This window comes from Cetorhinus maximus, unplaced genomic scaffold (genome assembly GCF_964194155.1).
Source record: "Cetorhinus maximus unplaced genomic scaffold, sCetMax3.hap1.1 HAP1_SCAFFOLD_2846, whole genome shotgun sequence".
Taxonomy (NCBI): domain Eukaryota; kingdom Metazoa; phylum Chordata; class Chondrichthyes; order Lamniformes; family Cetorhinidae; genus Cetorhinus; species Cetorhinus maximus.
The window spans coordinates 5,787-26,456 of NW_027598777.1; the positions used below are offsets into that span (position 1 = coordinate 5,787).

Sequence of the window (20,670 nt, forward strand, 5' to 3'; positions counted from 1 at the left end):
AAATCTGTGCTGGCTCTTTGAACAGCAATCCAGTTAGTTCCACTGTTTCCTCATCTCGCGAATTGTTTTTCCTCTTTCAGTTATTTATCCAAGGCTATCACTGAATTTGTACCATTACCCAATCAGACAGTGCATTCCAAATCCTAACCACTTGTTATGTAAAAAGGTCTTTTTGTCATGCCACCTTTGCCAGTGCCCTTAAATCTGTACCCTCTGATAATCAACCCTTCAGCTCTTGGAAACAGTTTATTTTTATTTACTCTATCTAAAACCTTCATGATTTAAAATACTATCAAATCTCCTCTTGGATGCCTTTGCCCTAAGGAGAACAAATCTTGCTTCCCCACTCTGTCCAAGTAAGTAATCCCTAATCCCTTGAACTGTTCTAATAAATTTCTTCTGTGCTGTGTTTAGAAGCCTTCATACTCTTCCCAAAGTGTGGTGCTCAGAATTGAACGCACTACTCTAGCTGCGACCACACTAGTGTTTTATATAGGTTTAGCATAATATCTTGGCTTTTCTATTGTGTTTCTATTCATTAAGCCCAGGGTCCCATATACTTCATAAACAGTTTTGTTAATCTGCCCTGCTACCTTCAAAGATTTGTGCATAAGCACCCTCAGATCTCTCTCTTAGCATGTATTGCCTTTCCTCTATCTACTAAAATGTATCACCTTGTGTTTTTCTGTGAATTTAATCTGCCACGTGTTCGCCTATTCCACCAGTTTGTCTCATCCTCTTGAACTCAGTTACTACTTACCTCAATATTTAATACACTTACAAGTTTCGTGCAATCTGTAAATTTTAAAATTGTACCCTGTTCGCTGTACCCGCAAGTTGTGAAAACAATACAAGTTATTGGGCTGAGTATTTTGGGAGATTCAGGTCCACTGACAGCACTTTCCAAACCCACTAACTTTACCCCCTAAAGAACAAGGGAACACCACCATTTGCAAGTTCCGCTGGAAGACACATAACATCTTGACTTGGAACTATGCTGTCATTCCTTCTCTTTCGCTGGTTCAAAATCCTGGAATTCTCTCCCTAATAGGGTGTAGCTACACATGGAATGCATGGGTTCAAGAAGGTAGCTCATCTCACCTTTTCAAGGGCAATTAGGGAAGGGCAATAAATGCTGGCCTAGCCAGCGATGCTCCCATCTCATGAATGAAAGACAATAGTGGCTGTGGAACGTACGAAGATAGGACCAGAAGGATGTCATTCAGTCCATCGAGCAAACTCCACCATTCAGTCAGATCAAGGCTGATCGATACCTCAAATCCGCTTTTCTGTCTTCGATCCATATCTCTTGATTACTCATACTCAAAAGAAATCAATCAGTCTCATCTCCATCCTTTCTTATAGAGTTCTTCGAGAGTGTGAAAACTGAACTCAGAGATGGAACCTCGAACCTGTCTGACTCTGATGCCGAGAAGAAATGCAGCATGCAGGTACCTGCTCAAATCTTCTGCCCATTCATGTACCGCTAGATTGTAACCTGAGACTGTGTGTCATTTTGATTAGCTGATTTTCACTGAGCTCATAGCTGGTGGGATTCGCTGTTTTGGAGACTTTGGCTACACTACAATAGGACAGGGAATTATCTAGAATATACAGCACAGAAACCAGTGATTTGTGTATTTCTACTTGCACTTCCTTCTGCTCCTCTCCTCCATTTAGATTCTCATTTTCTAAGTAGCATGTGATTTTTCTTACCAAAATGTAATATCTCTCACTTATCTATGTTACAATACATTTGGCAATTATATGTCCAACCTGCAAGTGTATTAATATTTTGCTATATGTTGCAGTCCCCCTCCATGTTGACTATTCCTCCAATTTGTGTCATCTAAAAAATTTAGAAATGGTGGGACTCCACATTGTGCTTATGATTCCACATTGTCAATGTTGGGAGGCTATGTGCTTTTACAAGGGAGGGATGATACCTAATACCCTCTTATAGGTAGCATTGAACGATAAGCTTATTCACCCTGCATCCTAAATAGAAGATAGTGTAGACAACAATGTGTTCCTGTGGCTAAAACTATCTTGATGCCAATTTACTGGTCCATTGCTAGACTGCAGTAGGTACATAGGAACTGGAAAAGGCCATTCAGTCCCTCCAGCCTGTTCCACCTCTAAATCAACGCCATAGAGTGTCTGATTTCCATGATTCTTTTGTGTGAGAAGTGCTTTCTGACATCAACTTCAAATTTGAACATAGCTGTTCAATGGTAATGCCCCCTTGTTCTGGACTCTTTCCCACTAGATTAAATCATGTAACTTTCTATGCTAACAAATTCCTTTAATTATCTTAAACGCCTTGAGTAATTCACCCTTAAACCTCCATATTCAAGTAAGTATAAGTTTGGTCTGTTGAACCTGCCATCTTAGATTAACCTTTGTAACTCTGGTATTATTCCAGTTAATCTATGTTGGACCCCCTCATGCCTAATCCAGCCTTTCTAAGTTTTTATTTGGTACCCAGAACTGAATGCAGTACTCCAGGTGCAGTCTGGCCAGAGCTTTATACAGCTGCAACATAATATGCACCTTTTGTATTCCAGCCCTCTTGAGATAAAGACCTACATTCTATTAGCCTTTTTAGTTACTTATTATACTTGTCCGTAAGCTTTGTGATTTCTGCACTTTGACCCTTAAATCTCTCTCTTCACCATATAGAAATCTATCTATCCTAGTTCCCACATTCAATTCTATTTGCCATGATTTTGCTCACTCACTTAATTTATCAATATCCTCTTGCAACTTTCTGCTCCCAATTTCACCATTCACTGTGCCAGCTTAGTGTTGTCAGCAAACTTAAACATGCACTTCTTTTTCCTTCATCTACCTCAATTAGAGCAGGTAGAGTGAAAGGCTGAAGGGAAGTTCCTGAGGCGGCATCATTAGTCACATCCTGCCAATTTGAATAGATACCCATTATCCCTACCCTCTGTCTCCTACCTCCTAATCAATTGCCTAGCCATCTAAATAGGTTGCCTCCAATTCCATGCACTCTTATTTTTGTTAAGTTTCTTGTGGGGATTTCAACCTTATTGAACATATATTTTGGAAGTCCATGTAAATACCATCTATTAACATTCCCTTATCTCCCATTTTGGTTGTCACCTCAAAAAATTTAAGTAGGTTCAGTAGACCTGCCTTAGCCTATACACAGGTCACACTGCATCCTTACTTGGAAACGTATTGGCATTCCTTTATCGTCACTGGATCAAAATCTTTGAACTCCCTTTCCTATAACAGCACTGTGGGTGTACTGACACCACATGTGCAAGAATGTGGTTCACCACCACCACCATCACCAAAAGGGCAATTCGAGTTTGTAAATAAATGCTGGCCTTGCCAGTGATTCCGATATTCTCTGAACAAATAACAAAAAAAGTTCATGCTGGTTCTCTGCGATCACTTTTGCCGTAGATGTGGTTTAATAAAATAATGGTTCCATTATTAATGGTGCATTTGTAGTTAAGCTATTAATGTGGGAGCGCTCACTGTTGCTCCTGGAGGGTGCCAGATCTTGCTGTGGATCTCTACAGGTCCCTGCTGTCCTCCGTCTCTAATTGGCCTTTCTTCATGTGAGAATCTAGATGGTGAGTACTGGCAAGCTACTTGTTTTTAGATCCCTCCATGGCCTTGTCCTCTCTACGTTCATAATCTTGAGTCCCACAAATCTCCTAGGTACCGGCGCTCTTCCAATTCTGGTCTCTTTATTCCTGATTTTAATCGTTTCACCATTTGTGACCATGCTTTCAGCTGCCAAGGCCCTAAGCTTTGGAATTCCCACCCTAAACCTCGATGTTTCTCGACTTCACATTCCTCCTTTAAAACGCTTCTTGAAAACTACTTTTTTGACTAAGCCTGTGCTCATCTGACCCAATTTATTTTGTGTCAAATTTTGTTTGATAACAAACATACAAACTAGATAAGGAGTAGGCCTCTCGGCCCCTCGAGACTGCTCTGCCATTCAGTGAGATCATCACTGACCTAAATGTAAGCTCAACTCCACATTCCTGCCCACTCTTGATAACCTTTCACCTCCCTGCTTGTTAAGAATCTCTCTACCTCAGCCTAAAAATATATTCATTGACTCTGCCTCCATTGCTCTCTGAGGAAGAGAGATCGAAAGATTCACAACACAGAAGAAAATTCTCCTCATCTCTGTCTTAAATGGGTGACCCCTTATTTTTAAACAGTGACCCCAGTTCTAGATTCTCCCACAACAGGAAACATCCTCTTCACGTCCATCCTGTCAAGACCCCTCAGGATCTTTCAAGGTTTCAATTAAGTTGCCTCTTACTCTTCTAAATTCCAGTGGATACAAGTCTAGCTTGGCCAACCTTTCCCCAAAAGACAACCTTGCCATTCCAGGTATTAGTCTAGTAAACCTTCTCTGAACTGTTTCCAATGCATTTACATCCTTCCTTAAATAAGGAGACCGGAACTGTACAGTACTCCAGATGTGGTCTGACCAGTCTGACCAACTCATTTGCCAGTTCACTTTAGCTAGCTCTACTTTCATGCCCTCATAATTGCCCTTATGTTTAAAATAAAAGTCTTAGGCCCTCTCTTGCCTCCTCAAACTGAATGTAAAATTCTATGATATTGTGATCACTGCTACCTAGGAATGCCTTCATTGTGAGGTCATTCTCATTGCACAATACCAGGTTACCAGGTCTAGCATAGCCTGCTTTCTGGTTGGCGCCAGAAAGTACTGTTCAAAGAAACTATTTCTGAAGCACCATGGGATATTTTACCACGTTATGGGTGTTTTATAAATACATGTCCTTTTTGGTAAATGAAAGCCAATTTGTTAACTAGGTACAACCTGAGGATGAGCAGTTCCTAGTGTCTTCAATACGAATGCAATTTTTTCTTGCAGAGAGCATCTGCTAAGTGTGAGGCGTCCCATCTGTCAGATGTTAGTGAGAAGAATGGATTGGCAATAGAGTCGGAGACTGAGAGGTCCCAACAAGCTCTGGATAAGCCCAGGACGAGTCTGAAGCGTTGCAAGAAGGACAACATGGCTGAGAGGTAAGGACAGGAATGTAGGACTTCAGTTATGTAGAGAGACTAGGAGACTCAGATTATTCTTCTTTGAGCAGAGAAGGTTAAGGGGAGATTTGATAGAAATGTTCAAAATTACAAGGAGGTTTGATAGATAATTAACAAAAGAACCAGAGGGGAGATGAGAAATATTTAATGCATTGTGACGATGATCTGCAATGCACTGCCTGAAAAGGCGGTGGAAGCAGATTCAGTAAGTGCTTTCAAAATGGAACTACATAGATGCCTGAAAGGCAAAATATATGGGACAACTGGATTCACTGCAGAGCATTTGGATAGCTGAATGTTTCCTGGATCATAAGTTCCAGGAGGTGGCTACCCCCCAGCTGAATAGAGTTCTTAGCAAGTAGATGGCCACCGGAACAGTAGGAAGAGAAAGGCAGTACAAGGATCCTTGGAGCGTGGCACTCTAAAACCAATACTCAGCAGTGATTACCAGTGAAGCTAACAGCACCTCGAACGAGTGAAACATAAAGCCTTACTCACACCGTGACACAAAGAACCACAATGGGGGAATGGCAAAGTTTAGAAATGCAGTTGTAATGAGGATTTGATAGTTGGGGACAGATGGGCAGTTCTGCCTACCTGCTGATCTGAACTCTGTTCAGTTGTGAGGTGACCATCTCCTGGAATGTGTGATCCAGGAAACGTTCAGTTCTGCTGCTGTTGACATGAGACCTATATGGTGTGCTGTCTCCCAGTTGTTAGGGTGAGGGACATTGCAGAGAGAATGCAGAATATTTTATGGGAGGATGGGGAAGAGAAGTTAGGTTCTGTGTCAGAACAATCAGCATAGAGAGGAAGAAGCTGAGGTCCTCATAGAACCATAGAAAAGTAACAGCACATAAGGAGGCCATTCGGCTTATCTTGTCCATGCCAGCTCGAGGACACCCAGGTGCCCTTTCTAATCCCACCTTCCTACACCCGGCCCATAGCCCTGCAGCTTACAGCACTTAAGGTGCAGATCCGGGTACTTTTTAAAAGAGTTGAGAGTTTCTGCCTCTACCACCAACTTGGGCAGCGAATTCCAGACACCCTCTACCCTCTGCGTAAAAAAGTTCTTCCTCATGTCCCCCCTACACCTTCTGCCACTTATCTTGAATCTATGTCCCCTGGTTCTAGAATTCTCCACCAAGGGAAACAATTTTATCCTGTCCACTTTATCTATTCCCCTCATAATTTTGTACACCTCAATCAAGTCACCTCTCAGCCTCCTTTGTTCTAAGGAAAATAACCCCAACCTACGCAATCTCTCCTCGTAGCTACACTTTTCTAACCCTGGCAACATTCTTGTAAACCTCAGTCAGAATTCAAAGTGCTAGGTGGGGGCAAGTTAAAAGGCAGGACCTTGAAGGTAGTAAGTCCCACATAAGAGGTTAGTGTGAAAAATAAAAGCACATGGGATTGGGGGTAATATATTGGCATGGATTAAGAATTGGTTAGCATATAAGAAACAGTAGGAATAAATGAGTCTTTTTCGGAGTGGTAGGTGGTAATTAATGGGGTACCGCAGTGATTGGTGCTTAGGCCCCAGCTATTCACAATATATATCAATGATTTGGATGAGGGAACCAAATGTAATATTTCCAAGTTGCTGATGACACGAAGCTTAGTGGGAATGTGAGCAATGAGGAGGGTGTTAAGAGGCTTCAAGGTGATTTATACAGGTTGAGTGACAGACAGGTTGGCAGATGCAGTGTAATATGGATAAGTGTGAAGTTATCCACTTCAGTAGGAAAAACAGAATAATAGAGTGTTATTTAAATGACAATAGATTGGGAAATATTGATGTACAAAGGGACCTGGGTGCGTTTGTACACCAATCACTGAAAGCAAGCATGCAGATACAGCAAGCAGTTAAGAAGGCAAATGGTATGTTGGCCTTCATTGCGAGAGGACTTGAGTACAGGAGCCTTGGTGAGACTATACCTGGAGTATTGTGTGCAGTTTTGGTCTCCTTACCTAAGAAAGGATATACTTGCCGTTGAGGGAGTGCAGCGCAAGTTCATCAGGCTGACTCCTGGGATGGCAGGATTGTTGTATGAGGAGAGATTGGGCCGACTAGGCCTGTATTCACTGGGGTTTTGAAGAATGAGAGGAGATCTCATTGAAACATATAAACTTCTGACAGGGCTGGGCAGACTGGATGATGATTCCTCTGGTTGGTGGGGGGTGTCTAGAGCAAGGGGTCACAGTCTCGGGATATGGGGTAGGTCATTTAGGACTGAGATGAGAAGAAACTTCTTCACTTGGACGGTGGTGAACCCGTGGAATTCTCTACCACAGAGGGCTGTGAAGGCCAAGTCACTGAATGTATTTAAGGAGCAGATAGATTTCTAGACTCTAAAGGCATAAAGGGGTATCGGGGGAGAGTGGGAGTACAGCGTTGAGGTAGAGGATCAGCCATGATCATATTGAATGGTGCAGCAGTCTCGAAGGACCGAATGACCTACTCCTGCTTCTATGTGTCTATCATAAGCAACCTGTAAGATTTAGGATTTGGGAGCCACATATACTTAAGATCAGCAGTCGAGTATCCCTGAGTAATTTTAATGTAGTTTGTTGAGTTTATTAAGAAGCGTAAGCATTAGCTAGAGAGACAGGAAAAGCATACAACCTGTACAGCTGAACGGGTCAGTGATCCCAGAGGATGACAGATGATTGGCACAGTGTGTTGACCTCAGTAGTTTGTGGTAACATCATTCTACTCTCTAGTTGAAGTGTTCGGGAGCTCTTCCCTTGGTCTTCCTCCACCTTCCCTGGTCTGTTTTCCATCTGAAGATGGCAGCTGCATGATAAGGACTGTCACCTGATGAGGATATTATTAATATACTTTATTTCTAGAGGCTGATGGTTCACTTCATGTCAATCACTTTTTTGTTAATTCTATAATATTCTTAAGGACACCATTTCACTATTGAGATGTGACTCATCCATGTAAGCATAGCCAGCCTTTCCAGTACATCCTTCTTATCAATTTTCACCTCACTCATTACCTCTCCCATCTCTGCTTTTGCTGATGATTTATCAGCATCCTTGAGAAACACTGATACAAAGTACTCATTGGGCAGAATTCTCCCTTTGGCAAACGGGGGCAGGGCCTGCTCGCCGACGCGTAAAATAACGCGCGGTGACGTCGGGCAGGCGTCCCGATATCACCGTGCATCATTTAGATTTTCAGTTCACCCTTGTTGGAATCTACCTAACATATCCTCAAACATCACCTGTTGTTTTGTTGCAGTTTTTCCCGTCAATCTTTGGTTCTGTTTTATCCTGGCTAGATTCCCTCTCATCCCTTTGAAGTTAACCTCTTCCAATTTAAAAGTTCTACTTTAGATTGTTCCTTGCTTTTCTCTATTACTAGTCTAAACTTTGATACAATTGCTCTTACCGAAATGTTCCCCAGACACACTTGGTCTACTCTCTCTGTAACAGTCTCTGAGATTAGCCAGTCTGTTTGCAATCATAGTGTCATAGTTGAATCCAGGATAAGCTTGATTCGTACCATTATGAAGATACCTCCAACATTGCCCAACTTTGCTCCTGTCTCAGATTAGCTGCTGAAACTCTCATTTGTGCCTTTGTTACTTCTAAGCTCAACTATTCCAAAGTGCTCCTGGCGGGTTTCCCCACATTCTGTGGTCTGCAATCTTGAACGAATCCAAAACTCTGAGGTGTGTGTTTTAATTCATCGCAAGTCCTTTCCCCTATCACCCCTGTGCTCGGTGGCCAATTTTGGCTCCCTTTCAAGTTATGCCTTGAGTTTTATCTTTGTTCTTATTTTTGTTTTTAATCCTTTCATGGCCTTGCCCCTCCCTATCTCTGTAATCTCCTCCCCCACCCCCACACCTCTGAGATACCCATGCTCCTCTAATTCTGGCCTCTTGCGCATGCTCAATTTTAACTGCACCACCATTGGTGACCATGCCTTCAGTTGCCTGGGCCCCAAGCTCTGGAATTCTCTACCTCACTTTCCTCCTTGTGAAGCACCTTGGGGCATTTCATTATGTTAAAGGTGCTTTATAAGTATAAGTTTGTTCTTGGTTAAGCAGAATGCTGCTTTATGAAATGGTGTTTGCCAATTTTTTTTTTTTGAGGATATAGCTGAAAGGATGGATAGGGGGGAGCCAGAGGTTGTGGTGTATTTGCTGTGATTTTGAAAAGCCAGTCAATAAGGTGTCACACAAGAGGTGGTTGCACAAAATTAGGACTCGTGGGACTGGGGGTGATATATCCGTATGGATTAAGGATTGATTATTGGACAGAAAACAAAAGAAATAAACGGGACATTTTCAAGTTGGCAAGCTTTAGCTAGCAGGGTACGAAAATACCGTACTTGGGCATCAGCTATTTACAGTTTATATTAATGACTTGGATCAGGGGACTGATTGTGTCATCAGCAAAACTGGATATGTCACAAAGTTGGGTGGAAAAGGAAATAGTGGAGAGGACCTGAAGATGCTACAGAAGGATTTAGAGAGGTTGAGTGAGTGGGCAAATGGAATGCAATGTGGTGGTGTGAAGTTATCCACTTTGTTAGGAAAAAATTTTTTTAAAAGCAGAATATTTTTGAATGACGAGAGACTGGAAAATGTTTGCATTCAGAGGGAACTGGGTGTCCTTGTACATGAATCATGAAGTGAACATGCAGATACAGCAAATGACATGATAGCTTTTGTTACAAAAGGATTGAAATATGAGAGCAAGGAAGTCTTACTACAATTATGAAGGGCATTTGTGACACTACACCTGTAATATTGTGCACAGTTTTGGTCTCCTTACCTAAGGAAGATTTGGAGGGAGTGCAATGAAGGTTCACCAAACTGGTTCCTGGGGTGAGGAGAGATTGAAAAGAATAGGCCTATAATCCCTGATGTTTAGAAAAAGTGATCCAATTGAAACTTAAAATTCCTAAGGGACTTGGCAGGGCAGATGCTGGGGAATGTGGAACATTTGGCCACAGTCTCTGAATAATGGCCAGCCTGAGATAAGGAGAAATTTCTGCACTGAGTTGTGAATCGTTGGAGTTCTCTGACCCAGAGAGTTCAGGATGCTCAGCCGTTAAGTATATTCATGAGAGGTTGATTGATTTTTGGCTACAAATGGTATTGAAGGATACGTGGATAGTGCAGGAAGTTGGAGCTGATGTAGAAGGTCAGCCATGATTTTGTTGAATGATAGCAGGCTTGAAAGAAGGAGGAATTTTCAGCTCTGAAGACTAAGTGTGGTGGTGGGCAGGAAAGGCTGGCTGGAGTGGTGGGTTTCCAGAGCCAGATTGCCTGCTTTTCAGCTCATTGTAGATGCATGATGCACGTTTCTTGTGGCGGGGTGGGCCGGGATTCATTCGTCTGTACCGCCATGACCTCATCGGATCATCTGTTCCGGGTGCCGAATTCAAACCCCACCCATGCACGCATTCACTTTGCAGCCCAGGAGTGATGGCTCCGAGGAGAAGTAAGCCGACTTTTCCCAAGTTCAGCGATAATGCACTGGGGGCTCTTCTTGCCGCAGTGAAATCACGGTCACTGCGATTGACCAGCCAGCGTGAAATCCCGGACAGCGGACCGTTTCACGGCCCCTCCCAGGCCCACCCACCCAACGAGGGGAAAGTCCTGCCCCTAGATTCTGGGAAGATTACATTAGATTAGAAAATGGCAAGTGTAACTCCTTTCTTCAAAAAGGGAGGGAGACAGAAAGCAGGAAACTACAGGTCAGTTAGCTTACCATCTGTCATAGGGAAAATGTTAAAGCTGTTATTAAAGATGTTATAGCAGGGCACTTAGAAAAATCCAAGGCAATCAGGCAGAGTCAATATGGTTTTGTAAAAGGGAAATCATGTTCAATCAACTTATTGGAGTTCTTTGAAGGAGTCACATGTGCTGTGGATAAAGGGGAAGTGGTGGATGTACTGTACTTAGATTTCCAGAAGGCATTTGATACAGTGCCACATCAAAGGTTATTGTGGAAAATAAAAGCTCCTGGTGTAGGGGGTAACATATTGGCATGGATAGATGAGCTAGCTAATAGGAAACAGAGAGTAGGCATAAACGAGTCTTTTTCTGGTTGGCAGGATGTAACGAGTGGTGTGCCACTGGGGCCTCAACTTTTTACATTTTATATAAATGACTTGGATGAAGGGACCAAAGGAATGGTTGCTAAATTTGCTGATGACACAAAGATAGGTAGGAAAGTAGATTGTGAAGAAGACATAAGGAGGCTACAAAAATATATAGCTAGGTTAAGTGAGATCTGGCAAATGGAGTATAATGTGGGCAAATGTGAAATTATCCATTTTGGCAGGAAGAATAAAAAAAGAAACGTTGAGAGATTATTGGAAGATTGATGGATCTAGGTGTCCTCGTGCTTGAATCACAAAAGGTTAGCATGCAGGTACAGCAGGTAATTAGGAAAACTAATAGAATGTTATCGTTTATTGCGAGGGGCATTGAATACAAAAGTAGGGAGGTTACGCTTCAGTTGTACGGGGCACTGGTGAGACCACATCTGGAGCGCTGTGTACAGTATTGGTCTATTTACTTAAGGAAAGATATAAATGCGTTAGCAGTTCAGAGAAGGTTTACTCGACTAATACCTGCAAAGGGTGGGTTGTCTTATGAGGAAAGGTTGGACAGGTTAGTCTTGTATCCACTGGAGTTTAGAAGAGTAAGAAGTGACTTGAGTGAAATACACAAGATCCTGAGGGGTCTTGACAAAGTAGATGTGGAGAGGATGTTCCCTCTTGTGGGAGAATCTAGAATTAGGGGTCACTGTTTAAGAAAAAGAGGTTGCTCGTTTAAGACAGAGATGAGGAGAATTTTTTTTTGAGGATTGAGAGTCTTTGGAAGTCTCTTCCTCAAGGTGGTGGAAGCAGTTTTTGAATATTTTTAAGGCAGAGCAAGATAGATTCTTGATTAACAAGGCTGTGAAAGGTTATTGGGGGTTGGCAGGAATGTGGGGTTAAGGTTACATTCAGATCAGTCATGATCTTATTGAATGGCAGAGGAGGCTCGAGAGGCCGAGTGGCCTACTCCTGCTCCTAATTCATATGTAATCCATGCCTCTATTTATAAAGCCTAGAATACCAAAAGCATTTTTAATCACTTTCTCTACTGGTCACACCTCTTCAACAGCTTGTACACATACCACATAGCTTCAAGCCCTTCTGCGCCCCCTTATGAATTGTACCCTTTATTTTATACTGCCTCTCCTTGTTCTTCCTACAAAAATGAACAATTTTACACTTCTCTGCATTAATTTCATCGTTCACGTGTCCAACCATTCCACTAGCCTATCTATGAAGTATGTCACTATCCTCCTCACAATTCATGATATTTCAAAGTTTTGTGTCATCTGCAAAGTTTGAATTGTCCTATACATCCATCTGTCATTAATATAGATGAAGAAAAGCAATGATCTTGGTGCTGATAGCTGGGGAACCAAACTATGTACCTTCTTTCAATCTGAACAACCATTCACCATTACTCACTGTTTCCTGTCACTCGGCTAATTTCACATCCATCCTGCCATTGTCCCTTTCATTCCATGAGGTTCAACTTTACTGATAAGCCTGTTATGTGGCACTTTATCAAATATCTTTTGGAAGTCCACATACACCACATCAACAGCATTGCATTCATCAACCCTCTTTGCCACCTCATCAAAAGACTTAAGTTAGTTAAACATGATTTGCCTTTAACTAATTTGTGCTGGATTTCCTTAATTAATCCACACTTGTCTAAGTGACAGTTTTGTCCTGGATTATTGTTTCTAAATGCTTATCCATCACTGAGGTTAAACTGACTGGTCTGCAGCTGCTGAGTTTATCCATCCTTACACCCTTTTTTGGATAAGTGTATAATATTTGCAATTTTCTAGTCCTCTGGCCACCCTGTATCTAAAGAGGATTGGAAGGTTATGGCCAGTGCCTCGGTTAGTTCCACCCTTGCTTCCCTCTATCATTAGATGCATGCAATCCAGTCCTGGTAACTTGATCAATTTTAAGTACAGCCAGCTTTTCTAATACCTCCTCTTTATAACTTTTCAGCCCATCCAGTGTCTATTACCTACTATTTCACAATGATGTCAGTAACTTTTCCCTTGGTAAAGACAAATGCAAATTCACAATTAGTATCTCGGCCATGTCCTCTGTTTCCATGCGTAGACCACCTTCTTTTTAATCCCAAATTGGTTCCACCCCTCCTTTTACCATCCTTTTAGTATTTATATGCCTTTGGTAGACTTTTGAATTTTTGTTAGTCACCAATCTCTTCTCAAACTTTCTTTGCCTCACTTCCTCACATATTTCCTTTATCACTTACCCTCTGAACTTTCTATATTCAGTCTGATTCTCACTTGTATTGTCAACCTGACATCTGTCATATGTACCCATTTTCTTCTTCACACTCTTTTTCATCATCCAAGAAGTTCTGTCTATACCTTTCCCCCCTCGTGGCAATGTACCTCAACTGTACCAAAACATTCTCCTCCTTAAAGGTTGCTCATTGTTCGATTTATAGTTTTGCCTTTCAATCTTTGATTCCAATTTACCTAGGACAACTCCATTCTCAAACCACGAAAAGTGCAGCAACCCCCACTGCAGTTAATTTTTAAAAAACTCTAAATTGCACCTTGTCCTTTCCCAAAGCTGATCTAAAGTCTGTAATACACAACACAAGAAATAGGAGCAGGAGTAGACCATTTGGCCCATTGGGCCTGCTGTGCCCTTCAATTCGTGGCTGATCTTAGCTTTAAGTCCATTTCTCTTCTATATCCCCATACCTCTAAATTCCCTGAGAGACCAAAAATCTGTCTATTCCAGTCTTAAATGTATTCACTGATGGAGCATCCACAACCCTCTGGGGTAGAGAATTCCAAAGATTCACAACCCTTTGAGTGAAGTAATTTCTCCTCATCTCAGTCCTAAATGATTGGCTCCTTATCTTGAGATTGTGCCCCTGTGTTTTCGATTCCCCGAGCAGTGGAAACAATCTTTTGACGTCCACCCTGTCAAGCCCATTCAGAATTTTGTAGCTTTCAATGACATTGCCTCTCATTCTTGTAAACTCCAGGGAATGTAAACACAATTTACTTAGCTTTTTATCATAGAATGACCCCCTCATCCCTGGGACCAATTTAGTTGACCCTTCACTGTTCTGCTTCTAATGCAAGTATATTCTTCCATAAATGTGGAGACCAAAACTGCACACTGTTTTACATGTGGTTTCACCGAAACCCAGTGCAAATCAGGAGTGTGATGGAATACTCCCCATTTGCCTGGATGAGTGCTGTTCCAATAACACTTGAGAAGCTTGACACCATCCAGGACAAAGCAGCCCGCTTGATTAGCACCCCATCCATGAACATTCACTCCTTCCACCACTGGCGAACAGTGACAGCAGTGTGTACCATCTACAAGATGCACTGCAGCAACTCACCAAGGCTCCTTAGGCAGCACCTTCTAAACCCACGATCACTGCCACCTTGAGGGACAAGGGCAGCAGAGAGATGGGAACAACACCACCTGGAAGTTCCCCTCCAAGCCACTCACCATCCTGACTTGGAAATTTATCACTGTTCCTTCACCGTCACTGGGTCAAAATCCTGTAACTTCCTTTCTAACAGCACTGTGGGTGTATCTACACCACATGGACTGCAGCGGTTCAAGAAGGCAGCTCACCCCCACCTTTTCAAGGGCAATTAGGGATGGGCAACAAATGCTGACCTAACCAACGACACCCACATCCCATAAATGAATAAAAAAAATTGTTGCAACATTTCTTTATTCTTGTGCTCCAATCCCCTTGCATTAAAGACCAACATGCCATTTGCCTTCCTAAATGCTTTCTGTACCCACATGCTAACTTTGTTCCTTGTGTGAACACACACAAGTGTCTCTGAGCATCAATACTTAGAAGTTTCACACATTTTTAAAAGAAAATCCAGCTTTTCTCTTCTTACGACCAAAGTGAATAACCTCACCCTTTCCTACATTCTACTCCATTTGTTGCCCACTCACTTAACCTGGCTTTTGTACCCTCTCCAAGTCTTCTGCATGTGTCCAGTCTTGGGCACAATAAGTTCCTTGTTTTTGTACATGGAAAATAGAAAATCTACAGTCAGAAAGAGGTCATTCGGGCCCATTATGTTTGTCATGGCAAGAAAATGTTATCCAGCCTAATGTCCATAGATATGTAGATAGCACCACCTTAAGGACTTCTTTTAAAATGTGTTTTTTAAATGTGATGAGGGTTCCTTCCTCTACTATTTCAGGTCATTTCCAGGCCCCCACCACCTCCTGGGTGTAAAATTTACTCCCCAATTCCACTCTCTTCCTTCTATTTACTACATTAAATCTATGCCCCCATGGTTGTAGACCACTTTTGTAACAGAAATAAGTTCCTCATATCCACTCTATTTAGGTCCCTCATAAGCAGCCTAGAAACACTACACCTGTTAATTCTTCTCTTGCTTCTCTTTGTAGCCTGAGATACATTTCATCCAAGCTGCTTTCGAGGATGCTAAACACCTTAGTATTTCCTCCCTCGCTATGTTTAACCAATTCAGTATTTCGTACTCTTCATTCCTAACTATTATGTCTGCTTCTACCCTCTCTCTTTCGTGAAAACAGATGCAAAGGGTTCATTAAGAACCATGCCCAGGCCTTGGGCCTCCACACACCTTTATGGATATGCATCTTGTTCATAAAACCAAGGATCTATAGACTTTTTTTTGCCAGCCTTCCCAACTTGTCTTGCCACCTTAAAGATAGGTGTATTTACACAGCCAGTCGCTGTTCCTGCACCCCTTAAAAATTGTGCCATTTAATTTATATTGCATTGCCTCATTCTTCTTACCAGAGAGCATCACTTCATACTTCTTTGTGTTAAATTTCCTCTTCTATGTGTCTGCCCATTTCATAAGTCTGCCTTCTTGAAATCAATTATTATCTTTCTCATTGTTACTACTTTTCCAAGTTTCAAGTTGTCTGCAAAGTGTGAAATTAAATGATGAAACAGGCTTGTTTCAATGAGAGGCTGAATGACTTACCTCTGTTCTGATCTTCCTCCTCTTGGAATAATATATTGCTGATGCCTGTTGGGCTGTGGAACTTAATCCTAAACCAATACCCTCATTTGTAGGGATGAGCCCATCTGCTTCACCATGGAAATCCCAGCATCCAAATCATTGTTTGAGGTGTGACAGCTTGTCCCGTCACCATGATTGTAGAACCAATGGGGAAAGGGTGATTGCCAAAGGAAAATAATACCTACAGCCAACAATTTTCCTTGCGTTTTAGGGAATGGTTACCATCTCCGAGCACAGCAGAGACCATTCAGGACGTGCTATCAATGGCAGCCCTGCAGTACTCGGACTTGCGCAACAATCGAAGAAAGAATAGCGACAGCATGGATAAAAGGAACCTTCCGAGGTCGCATCAAAACATAAGAACTAATAGGGAAAAAGGAGAGCTGAGCCCATGCTCCACGGCATCAGAGTGTGGTGGGTATTTCAGTGTTCACATGTGTACTCAGGAAAGTGGATGATAACAGAAGGCATTGTAGAGAAATCCTAACTTTCCAGGAAGGTTGTGGACTTGACAATTCCACTGGACTTCAGATGATGAATCAATGTTTGCTCAATACCAGGAATGGGAAGGTGGGCCATGGCAAGGAGATAGACAGGGGGAGAGGAGTTTCTGGTTGGGGAGATGTTAATGGTAGAGATGGTAGGGAAGAGGAGATGAGGATTGGGATTGGATGGAGATAGGGAGGGGAGGTGATGGTTGGGTGGGAAGGGAAGGTACTAGGAACATAGAGAGAAACATGGGGGCAGAATCTTCTGCTTCCGCCAGCATGGGGTGAATGAAAAAATCAGTTTCCCGACACAACTGGTTTGTAATTTCGTGCTCCAAAGTTTCAAGGCGGGTTAAATTCCACACTGAGCAATTTTGGGACCCTCATTTGCATTCTTCATCTCGTGAATGCTCATTAAAAGGTCAACTCAATTGAATCATGATCCCTTCTCCAAATTAAGTTCCTTGCCAGCGGCTAATTAAAAAGTTCTGTTTAACAGCTGCATAAGTGGCATGTACCTGGCAAACTTGGCTTCATCCATGACTCGGAGGTCAGTAGACGTTGCTCAGTGGGAAACTCAGCCCACCTGGTTTGAAAATTTGGAGAACAAAATTGCAAACTAATTTTGAGAGGTGAGACAGAGGCAGGACTGCGGGATGAAAGACTTTCCGTCGTGCATGTTTTCAGAGACTGTCAGGGGAATGACATAACACTGTTGGGGGCATGTTTGAGGGCTTTGCATGCCATGCATGTCTTGGTCCCAATCTTGGGCTGAGAGAGGCCACTCTGGGCAGTAATGTTCGTGCGTATAATTGTGTGTGTGTAAGGCAGTGGTCAGTCAACTGAGGCATTTGGTCCTGGGAGTTTGAGAAAAGGTACTGGGAAGCAGAGGGCACAGTTACATTCAGGGCAGACATTTGGGTCCGGTAAGCTGGTAATTCTAAAGTTGTTGGGGGTGGGTAGGAAAAGGATGGTCTCATGGAGGAGGTCTCTGAAAGTAAGGGTGAAGGTGGCCTTGAGATGGAGAGGGGAAGGATAAACAAAGGGCATGGGTACATCAACATTGAAGGGAACTGGGGCGGGCGGGGTGGGGAGAGACAGGAATATCCATATGAATAATGATGGGATCAAGGGTAATGGTGGGAGGCTGTATGGTAACAGAAGTGATTGGAATTTCCTGGATGGTCTGGAGGAGAGTCTCCAGGGAGTATTTGCTGAACCCATGTGCTGAAGGTAGTTTCAGTTTCAGGGCCATCTTTGACATGTTATCTGGTGCACCTGGTCTACTTTGAGTCAGTGTCTGCCTGGGAGCTGTTTAAATATGGTGCCAGGACCTCCGACTCCATGAGGTAACAGCAGTGCAGACAACTTCCTGCCTGCCCCTCTCACCCCCCAGCCATGAGATTTGCCGAGCTCCTTGCTGATGCATAATTAATGAGCTGAAAACTGAAAGATCATACGTGTTCAGCCATCATTTACATTGAACAAATTCAATTGCAAAAGTAGTTGGAGGATGAGCTCATGGAATGCATTTGAGATTGTTTCCTAGAACAATACAGCTGGCATCAACCAGAGAGGAGGTTGGTTTAGACCTTGTCTTGTGTATTATGACAGGGTTAATTAGTAATCCAGGATCCTCTGGGGAAGGGATCCTCCGGGGAAACATCAGAATATGTTAGAATTTCATTTTGAGTTTGAGTGATACTCTTAAGTCCAAAATGAGGACAATGTTAGAGATTGAAACAGGAGAAATCATAATAGGGAATAAGGAAACGGCAGAGACGTTAAACAAATATTAAACTTAAAGCCAATTATCTAGTTATGTAGAGCAAGTTGACTAAAATAATTTTGAAAATTAGTTTAAGAAGTATGATGGTAGATGAGCAATGGCAAACATTTAAATAAATTTTTAATTCTTAATGGATGTACGTTCCATTCAGAAATAAAAACTCCACTGTGGCTAACTAAAGAGAGTATTATTAGATTAAATAAAGAGGCTTTTAATGCCAAAAAGAATAATAAATCTGTGGACTGGGAGACTGACTAAGAATTTGATTGAGGGTGAAAATGGAATGAGTGTAAATTAGCAAGAAATTTGAAAAATCTATTAAGAATTTCTGGATGTAAAAAAAGGAAGAGTGAATGAGGCTGAAACTGGAGAAATGTAATGGGAAATAAAGACATGATAGAGATGCTAAACAAATATTTTGTCTGCCTTCACAGTAGAAAAGTAAGAAACTAATCTGAATTGGTGGGAAACTAAGTGTTTAATGAGAATGAGGGACTTAACGTTATTACTATTAGTGGAGAGTATGTTCTGAAGAAATTAATGGGGTCAAAAGCTGACAAATATCCAGGACCTCACGGCATACATCCTAGGGTTCTAAAAGAGAGAGTGGATGAACTGATTGTCATCTTCCAAAATTCCCTCGATTCTGGAACAGTCTTAGTGGATGGGAAGGCAGCAAACGTAACATCACTATTGAAGAATGAAGGGAGAGACTTCAGTGAAAGGATCAAGTGTAATGTATCCAAGTTTTGAAGCAATACAAAGTTAGGTTGGACAGTAAGGTGTGAGGAACATAACCTCTAGTCTATAAAGGGATATAGGTAGGTTAAGTGAATGGACAAGAAGGTGGCAGATGGAATAAAATATGAGGAAATGTAGGAAGCATGGTAAAACTGCACATTATTTAAATGATGAGAAACTATTAAATGTTTGGGTTTGGAGACATTTGGGTGTCCTTGTACATATAGAAAGTAAACATGCTGGTACAGTAACAATAAGGAAAGAATTTAGCATGTTGGCTTCTGCAAGGAGTTTGGAATACATAAGGACATCACACTGTAATTGCACAGAGCTTAAGTGAAACTACAGCTGGAGTACTGTGCAAAGACTTGGTCGCGATACACAAGTAAGGTTCTGCTGAAGGGTCATGAGGACTCGAAACGTCAACTCTTTTCTTCTCCGCCGATGCTGCCAGACCTGAGTTTTTCCAGGTAATTCTGTTTTTGTTAAGGATACACTTGCTTTGGAAGGGGTGGCACCAGGTTCACTAAATGGATTCCTGAAATGAGAAGGTTGTTGAATGAGTCAGATTGAGTAGAAAAGGCCTCCATACTCTGGAGTTTAGAAGAATTCTGATAGATTTCATTGAATCATAAGATAGATTCTGAGGGGGCTTGACAAGGTAAATGCTGAGAGGTTGTTTCCATGGCTTGGGAGTCTGAAACCAGGGGGCATATTCTCAGGATCAGCAGTCAGCCATTTAAAGACCAAGACTGAAGAAAAATTCCTTCACTTGGAGGGTTGTGAAGCTTTGCAATTTTCTGCTCCAGAGAATTGTGGATTCTTCGTCGTCTTGGATCTCAAAACTGAGATTGTTAAATTTTTGAACTCAGTGGATTGGATGGGCAAGTGGAGATCAGGTTCAAGGTCAGTCATAGCGCATATGGTCTCCTCCCACTCCGATATCTTTTATGTTCTTAAAACCTTTCATGATTTTCAAGACTTGGATGAGGTTACTCTCTTCAGCCTTCTCTTCAAGATAGGTATAATCTCACAGCTCTAGATATAATCTCTCGGTTCTGGTATCATATTTATAAGTATCGCATATTGTAAATATTTTCTGCAGCTTCTTCAGTGCCCCAATATCCTTTTCATAATACGATGCACAGTACTCCAGGTAGGGCCTTACCTAGGTTCCCCACTTGAAAATCCATTTGCCATTGTTTTGTTCACACACGTAATTATCAGTGGCCCTTTGCAACTTTCTTCTTGAATCTGTGCTTCAGTATGCCACCCAGCTTGGTGTCATCCGGAAACTTGGATATATGGCTCCTTGTTCTTTTGGTTAGGTGAAAAGCTGAGGCTCCAGTACGGGTCCTGGGGAACAGCAACAGTACATTTGACTGCGTAACATTAACCCTATCTCCTAACCAATCTCCTATCCAAACCAATAAGTTGTTTCCAATTCCACGTGCTCTTTTTTTTTTAAATTTCATATCTCGA

At 42.1% G+C, this 20,670-nt stretch overlaps 1 protein-coding gene across 1 annotated transcript; it reads left to right on the forward strand.

Annotated features, from left to right (window-relative positions):
* Nucleotides 1-1,131: 1,131 nt before the first annotated feature.
* On the forward strand, nucleotides 1,132-16,628 carry LOC144677666 (uncharacterized). The gene is made up of 3 exons (XM_078537696.1): nucleotides 1,132-1,451; nucleotides 4,901-5,052; nucleotides 16,382-16,628. Exons 1-3 carry the CDS (start codon nucleotides 1,446-1,448, stop codon nucleotides 16,626-16,628), a joined length of 405 nt encoding a protein of 134 aa, XP_078393822.1. The 5' UTR covers nucleotides 1,132-1,445.
* Nucleotides 16,629-20,670: the final 4,042 nt, after the last annotated feature.